The sequence below is a fragment of the Hyla sarda genome, chromosome 6 (genome assembly GCF_029499605.1).
Source record: "Hyla sarda isolate aHylSar1 chromosome 6, aHylSar1.hap1, whole genome shotgun sequence".
Classification (NCBI taxonomy): domain Eukaryota; kingdom Metazoa; phylum Chordata; class Amphibia; order Anura; family Hylidae; genus Hyla; species Hyla sarda.
Window position 1 is genome coordinate 295,114,202 of NC_079194.1, and position 16,581 is coordinate 295,130,782.

At 46.3% G+C, this 16,581-nt stretch overlaps 2 protein-coding genes across 4 annotated transcripts in view; one reads left to right on the forward strand and one right to left on the reverse strand.

Moving 5' to 3' along the window:
• Nucleotides 1-2,236: 2,236 nt before the first annotated feature.
• LOC130277289 (L-lactate dehydrogenase A chain) lies at nt 2,237-15,258 on the reverse strand. Of its 2 annotated transcripts, none has more exons than XM_056527834.1 (8): nt 15,120-15,258; nt 8,164-8,298; nt 7,968-8,085; nt 6,718-6,891; nt 5,627-5,800; nt 4,286-4,403; nt 3,988-4,111; nt 2,237-3,020 (listed from the first exon to the last, which is right to left on the reverse strand). In XM_056527834.1, the coding sequence occupies exons 2-8, from the start codon at nt 8,287-8,289 to the stop codon at nt 2,856-2,858; spliced, it is 999 nt and encodes a 332-aa protein (XP_056383809.1). In that variant the 5' UTR covers nt 8,290-8,298; nt 15,120-15,258; the 3' UTR covers nt 2,237-2,855. The 2 variants fall into 2 exon arrangements, with proteins under 2 accessions (XP_056383809.1, XP_056383810.1); XM_056527835.1 differs by lacking the exon at nt 15,120-15,258 and adding an exon at nt 12,451-12,473.
• Nucleotides 15,259-15,292: 34 nt separating this feature from the next.
• Nucleotides 15,293-16,581, forward strand: part of GTF2H1 (general transcription factor IIH subunit 1) — a 55,176-nt gene continuing 53,887 nt past the window's right edge. The window contains exon 1 of one of the 2 annotated variants that reach the window (XM_056527830.1): nt 15,293-15,431. The gene's annotated coding sequence lies outside the window, so the exon portion shown is untranslated. The remainder of the gene's footprint in view (nt 15,432-16,581) is intronic. The other variant, XM_056527831.1, reaches the window with a different exon arrangement.

Genomic DNA, 16,581 nt, shown 5'->3' on the forward strand with positions numbered 1-16,581 from the left:
TTGACTCCCAACTAACATCTGTCCTCAGCCATTTTTCTACCCCCCCCCAAAAAAAATAAAATAAAAAGCCCGCCATGTGGTGAGTGTTTTGATGCCGTCTTTTCAGGTGGTTGCAGAGAATCATGGGAGATCTGATTGTGCACCAGAAAGTACAAAGTGCGCAGATAAGCGCCCGGTGACCTATAATGTGATAGGTGTCTTAATGATCCGACTAAAACCGTTCATTAATGTTAACCCATCACATGCCGCTGTTTTTGCATAGAACTAAGCTGTGTGTCTGGGTGCACCCTGGCTCCTCTGATACCTGTGGTTGTATAGGACTTAGAGCAGTGGTCTTCAACCTGCGGACCTCCAGATGTTGCAAAACTACAACTACCAGCATGCCCGGACAGCCAACGGCTGTCCGGGCATGCTGGGAGTTGTAGTTTTGCAACATCTGGAGGTTCGCAGGTTGAAGACTACTGACTTAGAGGATTGCAACGTTTAATTCCGATTTAGGACCATGCACCATCTACAAACATTGTATACGGTCATGTATCGGCTTGGTTTATAACCTGTGGACCACCAGATGTAGCAAAACTACAACTCCCAGCAGGCTGTCCGGATATGCTGGGAGCTGTAGTTTTGTAACATCTGGATGTCCACAGTTTGGAGACCACTGCTGTAGACATCTCTAGAAGAGAATGTTTAGGGCAAACCAAGAACCTCCTTCTGAGAACGGTGTATTTTCTATATCTTGGGGTTAATAGTTTATTTAAAGGGGTACTCCGTTCCCTTGCTTTCGGAGCTCCACTCCCCAGCATCTGGAAGTTGTTCCGAACGATGTGTGTGCGGGCTTCTGTGTTCAGGGCCGCCCCACGTGACGTCACACCCGCCCCCTCAACGAAAGTCTATGGGAAGGGGGCGAGACGTCAGTCATTCCCATAGACACCCTCTTCCCATAGACTTTCGTTTAGGGGGTGGGTGGGCGTGACTTCACAAGGGGCGGCCCTGAACACGGAAGCCCGCACACACATCGTTCGGAATAATAACTTCTGGACGATGGGAACGGAATACCCCTTTAAATACAATTTTCTGATACTGGAATACCCCTTTAAATGTTAATCTCTAAAGTGGTACTCCACCCCTAGACGTCTTATTCCCTATCCAGAGGGTTTCACTGCTGGGAACCCCCGCGATCTCTCCTGCAGCACCCGTCATCTGGTGCACCGAGCAAACTTCACTCCCTGCCTGAAGATTGACGATGCAGAGGCCGGAGGATTGTGAGATCATAGCTCCGCCCCCTCCCATAGACTTTCATTGAGGGGGTGGGGCAGGAAGTCACGAGTGAGGTCATGATCCTCCAGCCCCTGCATCGCCAGTCATCAGGTAGGGAGCGAAGTTCGCTCTGTGCACCTGATGACGGGGGTGCTGCAGGAGAAATCACGGGGTTCCCAGCAGTGGGACCCCCGCGATCAGACATCTTATCCCCTATCCTTTGGATAGGGGATAAGCAGGGTCGTGCACAGACATTATGGGGGGCAGGGGCTGAACTGAAAAAAAGTCTCTTATTTATATAAATGTCCACATAGAAATGCCAGACTGCACAGGACACTTTTAGGAGTAACAGCAAAAGGGCAGGAGCTTAAGCCCCCTTTCTAGTCAACCTGTGCACGTCCCAGAGGATAAGATGTCTAGCGGCGGAGTACCCCTTTAAAAGGGGTACTCCGGTGGAAAACTTTTTTTTTTAATCAACTGGTGCCAGAACAGATTTGTCAATTACTTCTATTAAAAAATATTAATTCTTCCAGTACTTATTAGCTGCTGAATACCACAGAGGAAATTCTTTTCCTTTTTGGAACACAGAGCTCTCTGCTGACATCTCTGTCCATTTTAAGAACTGTGCAGAGCAGCATATGTTTTCTATGGGGGATTTTCTCCTACTCTGGACAGTTCTTAAAATGGACAGAGATGTCAGCAGAGAGCACTGTGCTCGTGATGTCAGCAGAGAGCTCTGTGTTCCAAAAAGAAAATAATTTCCTCTGTGGTATTCAGCAGCTAATAAGTACTGGAAGGATTAAGATTTTTTAATAGAAGTAATTTACAAATCTGTTTAACTTTCTGGCACCAGTTGATAAAAAAAATAAAAATAAAAATGTTTTCCACCGGAGAACCCCTTTAAGGCACGAAAAACTGAGCTCAAATGAACATAAGGTTAGTGTCCCTTTAAAACCCAAATAGAATTGAAGATTCAAAATTTCGTAAATATTTGTTTTTTATTAGTGCCAAATCCATGCTGCCCTTTCAGGTGTAAACGGAGAAAACGGACAACATAGGAGACACTGATATATATATATATAGACTCTGTATATAGATTCTCTCTCTGATGGCGGGAACATATACTTTATGTAAACAACCATCCTGACACGGCAGGATTTTATATGGTGGGGTTTTCCCAACTGGCGTGCCTCCAGCTGTTGCAAAACTACAACTTCCAGCATGCCCGGACAGCCGAAGGCTGTCCGGGCATGCTGAGAGTTGTAGTTTTGCAACAGCTGGAGGCACGCCAGTTGGGAAAACCCCGCCATAGGGTCTCAGGATCTTTCTATTTGGTCAATGGACACATGATGTATGAATTCAGACATTAAAGATGATTTGTTAATCCCAGAGATTGCAAATTTAACCCTTTAACAACCAAGTGCCACGCGCTACCATACGACAGTGTTACGCTCCGGCGGCCGCTACAGATGGGAACATTGCGAGTTGGCGATTTTTTTTACGGTTTACAGACGAAGGGGAATTGACCTACTCAGTGCAACGTAAAAGACACAATGAAAAGACGACAGACGCGCGAACGGGGAGGAAAAGGGGCCGGCTTAAAACTGCAGCTCCTTCTGGATAGACCATAGCGTGTCCGCGCTCTTCCTGAGACGATCCTCCTCGTCAGGCTTCAGGGTCATGTTTACCACATCCGTGATACCCTGGTTACCCAGGACCGATGGGATACTGAGGAAGACGTCCTCCTTTATACCGTACATTCCCTAAAAAATAGTATTATAGTAGTTATATTCTTGTATATAGGGAGCAGTATTATAGTAGTTATATTCTTGTATATAGGAGCAGTATTATAGTAGTTATATTCTTGTATATATGAGGCAGTATTATAGTAGTTCTATTCTTGTATATAGGGGGCAGTATTAGAGTAGTTCTATTCTTGTATATAGGAGCAGTATTATAGTAGTTATATTCTTGTATATAGGAGACAGTATTATAGTAGTTCTATTCTTGTATATAGGAGACAGTATTATAGTAGTTCTATTCTTGTATATAGGAGCAGTATTATAGTAGTTCTATTCTTGTATATAGGAGCAGTATTATAGTAGTTCTATTCTTGTATATAGGAGCAGTATTATAGTAGTTCTATTCTTGTATATAGGAGCAGTATTATAGTAGTTCTATTCTTGTATATAGGAGACAGTATTATAGTAGTTCTATTCTTGTATATAGGAGACAGTATTATAGTAGTTCTATTCTTGTATACAGGAGCAGTATTATAGTAGTTCTATTCTTGTATACAGGAGCAGTATTATAGTAGTTCTATTCTTGTATATAGGAGCAGTATTATAGTAGTTCTATTCTTGTATATAGGAGACAGTATTATAGTAGTTATATTCTTGTATATAGGAGCAGTATTATAGTAGTTATATTCTTGTATATAGGAGCAGTATTATAGTAGTTATATTCTTGTATATAGGAGCAGTATTATAGTAGTTATATTCTTGTATACAGGGGTAGTATTATAGTAGTTATATTCTTGTATATAGGAGCAGTATTATATTAGTTATATTCTTGTATATAGGAGCAGTATTATAGTATATATATTCTTGTATATAGGAGCAGTATTATAGTAGTTCTATTCTTGTACATAGGAGCAGCATTATATCAGTTATGTTCTTCACCAAAGGGGGCAGTATTTCAGCATTCAGCAAGAACTATTGGATCACATACCTTGACCATTGTGGAGATGGGATGAACACGTCTGAGGTTCTTCAGGGTAGTTTCAGCAAGATCTGCGACCGAGAGGCCGATGGCCCAGGATGTGTATCCCTTCAGCTTAATCACTTCATAAGCACTGCAAGGAAACACCAAACCATTCTGTTAGTCCCATTATCTTGTATCTAAGATGACTTTATGAATGATAATAAATTAAAGAAAATCATGTGAACCATTAAATCATATGATTGGAGTTGTAGTTCAACGGGTTACAAAAACTACCACTCTCTATAGTTCCCCACAGAATCTTTACCTGTCGACGACTTGTTTGTGAACCTCCTTCCAGTTCTCTTTATCGCTCTCTGTTCCCATGTCGGGGTTCAGGGTCTTCAGGGAGACGCCGGCCACATTCACCCCGCTCCAGACGGGCACTAGAAGAAGGAAGACCTAGGTGATCAGTCTGGGGTCCATTTAACTAGGATCCGAGTTACAACCTGTAAGGCAGCCAATGTTTCCCAACCAGGGTGCCTCCAGCTGTTGCAAAACTACAACTCCCAGCATGCCCGGACAGCCAAAGGCATTTATACAGGAGCCTCATAGCTTCACCCTAGGACCTTATTGGGCTTCTGGCCAGGCCTAGGACAAAGTCAAACTGCAGAATCTAAAGCAGTGTTTCCCAACCAGTGTGCCTACAGCTGTTGCAAAACTGCAACTCCCAGCATGCCCGGACAGCCGTTGGCTGTCCGGCCATGCTGGGATTTGTAGTTTTGCAACATCTGGAGGGTCACAGTTTGAGACCACTGAAAGCAATGTTTCCCAACCAGTGTGCCTCCAGCTGCTGCAAAACTAAAACTCCCAGCATGCCCGGACAGCTGAAGGCTCTGTAAAGGAGCCCTCTAGCATCACACTAGGACACTAAGACAAAGTCAAATGGCAGAATCTAAAATAAAAAAAAAAAAAAAAAAAAAAGTGTTTCTCCAACCAATGTGACTCCAACTGTTGCAAAACTACAATTCCCAGCATGCCTTTTGTGACATCTGGATGCTTTCTGATTGGGAAACACTGCTTTAGATTCTGCAGTTTGACTTCGTCCTAGGCCTGGCCGGAAGCCCAATAATAGGGTGAAGCTATGGGGCTCCTTTACAAAGCCTTTGGCTGTCCGGGCATGCTGGGAGTTGTAGTTTTGCAACAGCTGGAGGCACCCTGGCTGGGAAACACCGCTTTAGATTCTGCAGTTTGACTTTGTCCTAGGCCTGGCCGGAAGCCCAATAAGGTCCTAGGGTGAAGCTATGGGGCTCCTGTATAAAGCCTTTGGCTGTCCGGGCATGCTGGGAGTTGTAGTTTTTCAGTAGTTTGAGGCACCCTGGTAGGCAAGCATTCCTATAATGAGCATTCAATGATCCAGAATACTGATAATCTGGCACCAATCAGGTCCCATTGATTGCACATTAGAGCGATGATCCTGTATATAGCAGAGTTAGGGCTGCGGTGTCGGCATGTGACATTCAGCACAGCAGTAATATTCCCCCCATGACCTTTCTAGGGCCCTTCAGGGTGAGGGCCGCGGCGTCTGTCTGACCTTCTTGTATTACCGTCGTGACCTTTCCAAGGAGATATATATAGACCACGTGAGGTCTTAAAGTTCCCGACTCACCACTGGAGTCTCCGTGTTCACCGATGACCCAGCCGTGGCAGCTGAGGGAGTGAATGCCCAACTTCTCCCCCATGAGGTAGCGGAAGCGAGCGGAGTCCAGGTTGCAGCCGCTGCCGATGACACGGTGCTTGGGGAAGCCGCTGATTTTCCAGGCTACGTAGGTCAATACATCAACTGGAGAAGAAGAAATAAAATACAAGTTAGAACCATTAAAAAGGGGTTTATCCAAAAAAAAAACAAAAAAAAAAAAACAAGCCGATTTCTTCTAAAAACAGCGCCACACCTGTCCTCAGGGTGTGTGAGGTATTACAACTCTGCTCCATTCACTTCAATGGAACCGCGTTGCACTACCGTATCCAAACGGAGGACCGGCGTGGTGCTTTTTTTTAAAGAAATGCCTGTATTTTCTTTTTCAATGGGATCACGAAGAAAAATAACAAAATAAATAAATATATATATTTATTATATGATTTTTGTATATACATTTTTTATTTTATTAGATTATATATTTTAATCACTTTATATATTTTTTATTGTAATAAAAAATATAATAAATAATGAAGTATTTAAAAGGAAAATATAATTTAAAAAAATAATTATATATACACACACACACAAACTTATTTGTTATATATTAAAAAAAATATATAATAAATAATATATAAATCACAATATAAAAAAAATAATTTTATATATATATATTTTTTTATATATTTGCCACCTGAGACCATTGCTAAGAACCTCCAGAAAGCATCCTTCTACTGCAGTGTTTCCCAACCAGTGTGCCTTCAGCTGTCGCAAAACTAAAACTCCCAGCATGCCCGGACAGCCGATGGCTGTCCGGGCATGCTGGAAGTTGTAGTTTTGCAACAGCTGGGGTGACACTTCTGGCCATGGATGCCATTGGAAGGCAACTAAAGTTTGATATATGCATGCCGCAGGTTCTGCTGTACTGACTGCACTTGACCACACTGACCTAGGGGGGCGCTACCCCATCATCCACTGAATTCTGCTATAGGGTACTGTCCGGTAACAGATCCCTTATTGCATATGGTTGCCCCAGACAGGTTGTGCACGTTGCGGGGACTCACCAGGATTGGAGACGATCAGCAGGATGCAGTTAGGACTGTACTTTACAATATTGGGAATGATAAATTTGAAGATGTTGACGTTGCGCTGCACCAGGTTCAGGCGGCTCTCTCCTTCCTGCTGACGGGCTCCGGCTGTGACAACCACCAGCTTAGAATTGGCTGTGACACTGTAATCTGCAACAACAAAGAAGACGGTCAATGGCTTAGTCTGTCACCCATCATGGCCACCTGCCATAGACTAGTGTTTTCCCAAAACACTGGTCTACGGTAGGTGGATTTACGGTGGAGGAAACCTTACTGGAGTTATAATAGAAAAACAGAGATTATTTCTTCTTCTTAAAGAAAAGAAAAAAAACGAAAAAAAAACAGTGCCACACCTGTCCTCAGGCAGTGTGTGGTATTACAACTTGGCTCCATTCACTTTAACATAACTGAGCCGCAATACCGCACACAACCTGAGGACAGGGGTGGCACTTTTTTTTGTTTTTTGTTTTGTTCTTTTCCTGAATAACCCCCTCTTTAAGACTAGACTGTGGCACTATACACACTAGGGAATAATTCTTAGAACACCATATAATGTAAAATTCTGCAGCCAACATTTTATATGCTGTTAGTGCAGATAGAAAAAATGTAATAAAATAAAACATACTTATCTAGCCCTGATCCCCCGCAGCTCCCGCTTTGTCCTCCGATCTTCTCTCTTCTTCCCAGACAAGTGCTGGTAACAGGACCTGCCAGCTTATCCAATCACTGGGCGCGCAGCAGTGTCCCGTTTTGGCCGCCAGGTTCTTGCTGCATGCCCTTGTTCCCGAATCAGGAAGCAGAGAGAAGATCGGGGAACCGTACAAGGCGAATGGGGAGGGGGGGGGGGGATTGGTTCTGGAGCTGGGTAAGTATGTTTTTTTATTTTATTTATTTTTTTATTTCCCCCGACCCCTCATCATATTAGAATACCCCTTTAACACAGTTCTTGAGATTAATAGGGGTCCAACATGAGACCCCCATTATCCTGCGGATAGGGTAGGGGTTTTTGTGGTAACTCTGGAAGGGTAGGATGACCGTAATGGCTAATGGGGGGGGGGGGGGGGCATTGCTTTTTATCTGTACTCATGGGGGTCCGTCGAACATTTAACTGTACAGCTGAGGTGGTCGCTGGTACAGGAATAGGACTAAAGGGAACAACGTCCCTCATAGGCCATTCCTGCCCTGTGGTCACCCATGAGAAGTCACTGACCAGCCGGTGGACTCACCTTTGCCGGAGACGATCTTCGGGGTCCGCAGGAAGAGGCTGCCATGTTGTAAATCCATCATCTCCCCCTTCAGTTTGTCTTCAATCACATCCACCAGGGCGAGCTCATCGGCCAGATCCTGCAAAGAAACCCATATGAAGAAGATCTGGGACCATACAGGGACCATCCCTCAGGTACACAATCCCACCCGTTTTACCTTCTGCAGGACGCTGATGGCACAGGCCATGCCGACCGCGCCGACGCCGACAATGGTGATCTTATTTTGGGAGGCGGCGGGCTCGGCCACCACGTTGTGGATGAGCTTTTCCTTGGTACTTGCCATCTTGTTCTGCTGTAATGACACAAAAATGTAGGTTTAGGGCCGGGATAAAGGGCATCGGGGCGTTTTATATTAACCCGCAGCCTTGTATTTATACACTGTATGGGAGTCCGTAAACTTCTAGACGATGACGCAACGTAAAACCACGGACCCTGTCATGTGACTCCTGTGTCAGCCGTTCCGTTCTGATAAGAACTATATCAAGTGAGGATCTCCAGCTGTTGCAAAACTACAACTCCCAGCATGCCCGGACAGCCAGCGGCTGTCCGGGCATGCTGGGAGTTGTAGTTTTGCATCAGGGTTCATAATTGGGGGAGATTTATCAAAACCCGTCCAGAGGAAAAGTTGCCCAGTTGCCCATAGCAACCAATCAGATCACTTCTTTCATTTTTAACAAGGCCTATGGAAAATGAAAGAAGAAATCTGATTGGTTGCTATGGGCAACTGGGTAACTTTTCCTCTGCACAGGTTTTGATAAATCTCCCCCAATTCTAAACCCTGATGCAAAACTACAACTCCCAGCATGCCCGGACAGCCGCTGGCTGTCCGGGCATGCTGGGAGTTGTAGTTTTGCAACAGCTGGAGATCCTCACTTGGTATAGTTCTTATCAGAACGGAACTGGGAGTTGTAGTTTTGCATCAGGGTTCATAATTGGGGGGAGATTTATCAAGACCTGTGCAGAGGTAAAGTTGCCCAGTTGCCCATAGCAACCAATCAGCTCGCTTCTTTCATTTTTAACAAGGCCTCTGCAAAATGAAAGCAGCGATCTGATTGGTTGCTACGGGCAACTGGGACACCTTTACCTCTGCACAGGTCTTGATAAATGTCCTCACTGGTTTATATCCTAATTTGATAAACGGGATTATATAGCAAAGTTGAATTTGTATGTCAATGATTTGTGCCGAATGAGATACTCCAAACACTTGAATGCCCAGGACGGGAAAAGGGGTTAAATAAACCAAGAAAAACCTCCAAACCCCAGTCACCAAGGTGACGGGGTAAAAAACCCCTATTGAAAATTCCCTCCCTAACTATATATATATAAAACTTCACTTTTATTGTACTAATATTAAAAAAGTCCCCTGTAGTGAATAAAATTAGCAGGCTATTCCCTCAACTAGTGTTACTTCTCCTATCTGGAGTTCACAGTAATATGTACTTGACAGTGGCTGCAGACCACTGTCTATTGGGGAAAATGCTGCAATTAAAATGTAATCAATCTGTCTCCCCTACATGTTTCGTGGTATGACCCACGTCCTCAGGGGTTAAGAGACAAATGGCCATTTGTCTCTTAACCCCTGAGGACGTGGGTCATACCACGAAACATGTAGGGGAGACAGATTGATTACATTTTAAGGGTACATTCCCACACGGCGTATTTGCTGCGTATTTGCTGCTGCGTATTTTATTTTCTCTGTTGAAGTCAATGGGTAGGAAAATACGCAGCACCAAATACGCAGCAAATACGCAGCAAAATACGCCGTGTGGGAACGTACCCTAATTGCAGCATTTTCCCCAATAGACAGTGGTCTGCAGCCACTGTCAAGTACATATTACTGTGAACTCCAGATAGGAGAAGTAACACTAGTTGAGGGAATAGCCTGCTAATTTTATTCACTACAGGGGACTTTTTTAATATTAGTACAATAAAAGTGAAGTTTTATATATATAGTTAGGGAGGGAATTTTCAATAGGGATTTTTTACCCCGTCACCTTGGTGACTGGGGTTTGGAGGTTTTTCTTGAATGAGATACTCAGCTCTGCTACATGTGTGTATACCGGATACATATGTTTTTGTGATCGCAGGCCTCGGTCTCCTAGCAACCAGCATTATAATAACCGCCCCGTGCGGCTTCTCCTCTCGGATCAGCAGAGCTGGATGTGACCCACGTAATGTCAGGAAGCAAAAGGTCGTGGAGTACGGGCCCGGGTGATGTGCGCGCTTCCACACGCCACAGCATCGGCGCGTGAAAAGGACGCCGCCATCGGCTTACAATCCTTCACGTGGCCAATGTGTGACGGATGGCGTTGATATATACAAATTCTGTATCACCGGTTCTGTTCACATTCAGAGAATACGTCACGTATGCACCAAACATTTCCATAGAGACCTATTAACCCAACAGAGGCCTAAGGAGCGTCCTTCTATGGATGCCCAAAATGGTGTCATTCCACATGGCATTCGGATGATCCAGGATTACCCAGTGATCTGACGACCTGTCAGCGGATCAATCATGGTGGATGTGAGAGACATGAAGAAAGAGTGACATATGAGAAAGGGCGCAAGAGGAGACAGAAAGAGTGCGAGATACGAGAGTGAGCACAAGAGACATATGAGAGAAAGAGTGCGAGATACGAGAGTGAGCACAAGAGACATGAGAGAAAGAGTGCGAGATACGAGAGTGAGCACAAGAGACATACGAGAGAAAGAGTGCGAGATACGAGAGTGAGCACAAGAGACATATGAGAGAAAGAGTGCGAGATACGAGAGTGAGCACAAGAGACATACGAGAGAAAGAGTGCGAGATACGAGAGTGAGCACAAGAGACATACGAGAGAAAGAGTGCGAGATACGAGAGTGAGCACAAGAGACATACGAGAGAAAGAGTGCGAGATACGAGAGTGAGCACAAGAGACATACGAGAGAAAGAGTGCGAGATACGAGAGTGAGCACAAGAGACATACGAGAGAAAGAGTGCGAGATATGAGAGTGAGCACAAGAGACATATGAGAGAAAGAGTGCGAGATATGAGAGTGAGCACAAGAGACATATGAGAGAAAGAGTGCGAGATACGAGAGTAAGCACAAGAGACATATGAGAGAAAGAGTGCGAGATACGAGAGTGAGCACAAGAGACATATGAGAGAAAGAGTGCAAGATACGAGAGTGAGCACAAGAGACATATGAGAGAAAGAGTGCGAGATACGAGAGTAAGCACAAGAGACATATGAGAGAAAGAGTGCGAGATACGAGAGTGAGCACAAGAGACATATGAGAGAAAGAGTGCGAGATACGAGAGTGAGCACAAGAGACATACGAGAGAAAGAGTGCGAGATACGAGAGTGAGCACAAGAGACATACGAGAGAAAGAGTGCGAGATATGAGAGTGAGCACAAGAGACATACGAGAGAAAGAGTGCGAGATATGAGAGTGAGCACAAGAGACATACGAGAGAAAGAGTGCGAGATATGAGAGTGAGCACAAGAGACATATGAGAGAAAGAGTGCGAGATATGAGAGTGAGCACAAGAGACATACGAGAGAAAGAGTGCGAGATATGAGAGTGAGCACAAGAGACATGAGAGAAAGAGTGCGAGATATGAGAGTGAGCACAAGAGACATACGAGAGAAAGAGTGCGAGATATGAGAGTGAGCACAAGAGACATACGAGAGAAAGAGTGCGAGATATGAGAGTGAGCACAAGAGACATACGAGAGAAAGAGTGCGAGATATGAGAGTGACATAAAAAGAGCCCAAAGAAAGAAAAAAAAACAAGAGTATGAGATATGAAAAAAAGTGTGAGATGAGAAAACGAGTGCGGCATGTGAAAAAGAGATACGAGAGAGACATGAAGAGAGCACACACGAGAGAGAGGGTGACATGAGAGTGAGCGCAAGAGACATATGAGAGAAAGAGTGCGAGATATGAGAAAGCGTGAGAGATGTGAGATAAACATGAAGAGGACGTGTGAGATATGAGAGAGTGCAAGCGCATGAGACAGCTCTGTATCTCCCTCTCATTTATCCATCTATGAGGTGGATGACAGATATAAGGGAAATGGAAACATGGCTACTGTAGATAGATATGACAAAGAGAAGACAGATACTGTATCAGACAGACAGGCATGAGACAGACAGACAGACATGAGACAGACATGAGACAGACAGACAGACAGACATGAGACAGACAGACAGACAGACATGAGACAGACAGACAGACAGACATGAGACAGACAGACAGACATGAGACAGACAGACAGACAGACATGAGACAGACAGAGACATGAGACAGACAGACAGACATGAGACAGACAGACATTAGATAGATGAGAAATAGATATGAGATAGATAAATACATAGATAAGATAGATCTTCTGCCTCCTATCCATGTATATATCTATCTAATAGGAGGCAGAAGATGGATGCTGCATGGAATCTAATTCACCTTCCGGCATCAAGGTCAAGTGCGGAGGACGTTCATCCTCTAGGGACTACTTAGCGTTTCCATGACTACAGGGATCTCTGGGAATAGATGGCGGTTGTCTAAAAATCTATATAGCGCCCCTGTTACCCATAATGCACTACTCTCTGATGTGAAATATGATGCAATGTAGGATCTATCACTAAGGCCTAGAGTATTTATAGATCACAATGGCCGCCTACCGGAGGAGACGTCACGTATGACATAACGTGCGCAGCAGATAAAGGACACGGGGACGTATGTATCCCAGCCCCCTCCTGCATCAAATGGGCAGTCACATCCTCCATCCTATTGCAAAACTACAATTCCCATCATGCCCTGACAGCCGAACAGGGCATTATGGGAGTTGTAGTTTTGCAGCACCTGGAGGTGCACAAGCTGGTGGTTTATGGCAACGCAATGTCAAATTATGTGACCTCTGTGCTGTATGATGTGACCGCCGCGCTGCACGATGTCCCTTCCAGGATCCCTGTTGGCCAATGGCTGCAGTGGGTGATAATCTGCTCAGAGCAGCTTAGGCCTTTGGTCGCTGACAGGTGGCATTCCCTTCACCTGTCACTTGGGATGCAGAATGGCAAGGGGAAGCCTCAGTAATGTGGGGTCATAAAGGGCATGCTGGGAATTCTAGTTCCACAAATAGAAGCAGGGGGGGGGGGGGACTCCTAATTCTTCATACTATGCTTAGGAACAACCATTTCTTCCAGACAGCAGCCCCACCCTTATTCTCCTGACTCACTGCAAGGAAGCAGCGGAGAAGGGAGGAAGGGGGCGCCGTGCCAACCTGGAGACCAGCCCTGCAGCTATCACTATCACTAACACTTATCAAGGCAATAAATCCTGCCACCTGTCCAGTAAATGATGGAAGGGGAACATGCAAAATTATCTTATGTATTCTGCATCCTGAAAATGCAATGTATAGGGGTGCACCCATCAGGGCAATGTAAAGGTGCAACGTATAGAGGTGCACCCACCAGGGTAAGGCATAGGGGTGCACCCACCAGGGAAACACATAGGGGTGCACCCCCCAGGGAAATGCATAGGGTTTACACCCATAGGGGCAATATAGAGGTGCAGCCACTAGGGCAATGCATAGGGGTGCACCCACCAGGACAATGCATAGGGGTGCACCCACCAGGACAATGCATAGGGGTGCACCCACCAGGGCAATGCATAGAGTGGCACCCAGTAGAGCAATGTATAGGAGATGCACCCAGCACCGCAGTGTATAGAGATGTAATGTATAGGAGATGCACCCAGCACTGCAGTGTATAGAGGTGTAATGTATAGGAGATGCACCCAGCACCAGTGTATAGAGGTGTTATGTATAGGGGTGCACCCAGCACTGCAGTGTATAGAGGTGTAATGTATAGGAGATGCACCCAGCACTGCAGTGTATAGAGGTGTAATGTATAGGGGTGCACCCAGCACTGCAGTGTATAGAGGTGTAATGTATAGGGGTGCACCCAGCACTGCAGTGTATAGAGGTGTAATGTATAGGGGTGCACCCAGCACTGCAGTGTATAGAGGTGTAATGTATAGGAGATGCACCCAGCACTGCAGTGTATAGAGGTGTAATGTATAGGAGATGCACCCAGCACTGCAGTGTATAGAGGTGTAATGTATAGGAGATGCACCCAGCACTGCAGTGTATAGAGGTGTAATGTATAGGAGATGCACCCAGCACTGCAGTGTATAGAGGTGTAATGTATAGGGGTGCACCCAGCACTGCAGTGTATAGAGGTGTAATGTATAGGAGATGCACCCAGCACTGCAGTGTATAGAGGTGTAATGTATAGGGGTGCACCCAGCACTGCAGTGTATAGAGGTGTAATGTATAGGGGTGCACCCAGCACTGCAGTGTATAGAGGTGTTATGTATAGGGGTGCACCCAGCACCGCAGTGTATAGAGGTGTAATGTATAGGAGATGCACCCAGCACCGCAGTGTATAGAGGTGTAATGTATAGGGGTGCACCCAGCACCGCAGTGTATAGAGGTGTAATGTATAGGGGTGCACCCAGCACCGCAGTGTATAGAGGTGTAATGTATAGGGGTGCACCCAGCACTGCAGTGTATAGAGGTGTAATGTATAGGGGTGCACCCAGCACCGCAGTGTATAGAGGTGTAATGTATAGGGGTGCACCCAGCACTGCAGTGTATAGAGGTGTAATGTATAGGGGTGCACCCAGCACCGCAGTGTATAGAGGTGTAATGTATAGGGGTGCACCCAGCACTGCAGTGTATAGAGGTGTAATGTATAGGGGTGCACCCAGCACCGCAGTGTATAGAGGTGTAATGTATAGGGGTGCACCCAGCACTGCAGTGTATAGAGGTGTAATGTATAGGGGTGCACCCAGCACCGCAGTGTATAGAGGTGTAATGTATAGGGGTGCACCCAGCACTGCAGTGTATAGAGGTGTTATGTATAGGGGTGCACCCAGCAGGGAAATGTATAGATGCATTAAATAATTTGATCATTTAATTATATAAAAAAAAAATAGAATCCCATTATGTATCAACCAGCTGTATAATACAGTATATGATATATACAGTTCAGAATACAGTAATGATAAATAGCGCCCCCTTGTAGTATATGTGACATGTCAGGTTAATGTTGGGGTCCTGTAGCTCTCACCTGTTTTCTGTCGGTATTGTCTCCCCGTTGCTGCTGTTCAATGCTCTGCGCAGAAGCCCCGGCGGAGGAATACAGTTATATATCAGGCTGGCCCGGGTGACGTCAGCGGTGATGCGGTTCCTCATTTACATAGCTCGCGCGGACGTGTCCAGGATCAGGTTCTGCGGTCGGCGGAGGGATCTGGGAGGTGATGCAGTGATGAGGCTGGTGAAGTGATGATGCTGAGGAGGGGATCCCGGGCTGTATGGGGAGCTGAGAAAGGCTTCACATGTATGGAGACCCTGATATAAAGAATGATAGGCACCAGAACATGTAAATAAAGATGGAGACATCAGAGCCCCTGTGCACAATCCCCAGAGCAGACCCCCCTGTGTACAGACCCCAGACCAGACCCCCTTGTGTACAGACCCCAGACCAGACCCCCTGTGTACAGACCCCAGACCAGACCCCCTGTGTACAGACCCCAGACCAGACCCCCTGTGTACAGACCCCAGACCAGACCCCCTGTGTACATTCCCCAGAGCAGACCCCCTGTGTACAGACCCCAGACCAGACCCCCTGTGTACAGACCCCAGAGCAGACCCCCCTGTGTACAGACCCCAGACCAGACCCCCTGTGTACAGACCCCAGACCAGACCCCCTGTGTACAAACCCCAGACCGGACCCTGTGTGTACAAACCCCAGACCGGACCCTGTGTGTACAAACCCCAGACCGGACCCCCTGTGTACAAACCCCAGAGCAGACCCCCTGTGTACAGACCCCAGACCAGACCCCCTGTGTACAGACCCCAGAGCAGACCCCCCTGTGTACAGACCCCAGACCAGACCCCCTGTGTACAGACCCCAGACCAGACCCCCTGTGTACAAACCCCCTGTGTACAAACCCCAGACCGGACCCCCTGTGTACAAACCCCAGACCGGACCCCCTGTGTACAAACCCCAGACCGGACCCTGTGTGTACAAACCCCAGACCGGACCCTGTGTGTACAAACCCCAGACCGGACCCTGTGTGTACAGACCCCAGACCGGACCCCCTGTGTACAGAACCCCTGTGTACAAACTCCAGACCAGACCCCCTGTGTACATACCCCAGACCGGACCCCCTGTGTACAAACCCCAGAGCAGACCCCTTGTGTACAAACCCCAGAGCAGACCCCCTGTGTACAGACCCCAGACCAGACCCCCTGTGTACAGACCCCAGACTAGAACCTCCTCTATACTGACCACAGACCCCTTGGATACAGACCCTACATTAGATCCTCTTGGATACAGCTTCACAAACAGTTGCCACTGTATACAAACCCCAGACCAGATCCCCAAATATACAGACCCCAGACCAGATCCCCCAATATACAGACCCCAGACCAGATCCCCCAATATACAGACCCCAGACCAGATCCCCCAATATACAGACCCACACAAGATCCCCCAATATACAGACCCCACGCCAGATCCCCAATAT

Coding starts and splice junctions, on each gene's coding strand:
- LOC130277289 (XM_056527834.1), bottom strand. CDS start 8,289: ATGGCAAGTACCAAGGAAAAGCTCATCCACAACGTGGTGGCCGAGCCC. Junction 4,404..5,626: donor TGAACACGGAGACTCCAGTG/GTGAGTCGGGAA, acceptor TCCTTCTTCTAG/TGCCCGTCTGGAGCGGGGTG. Junction 4,112..4,285: donor CACAAACAAGTCGTCGACAG/GTAAAGATTCTG, acceptor GTTTCCTTGCAG/TGCTTATGAAGTGATTAAGC.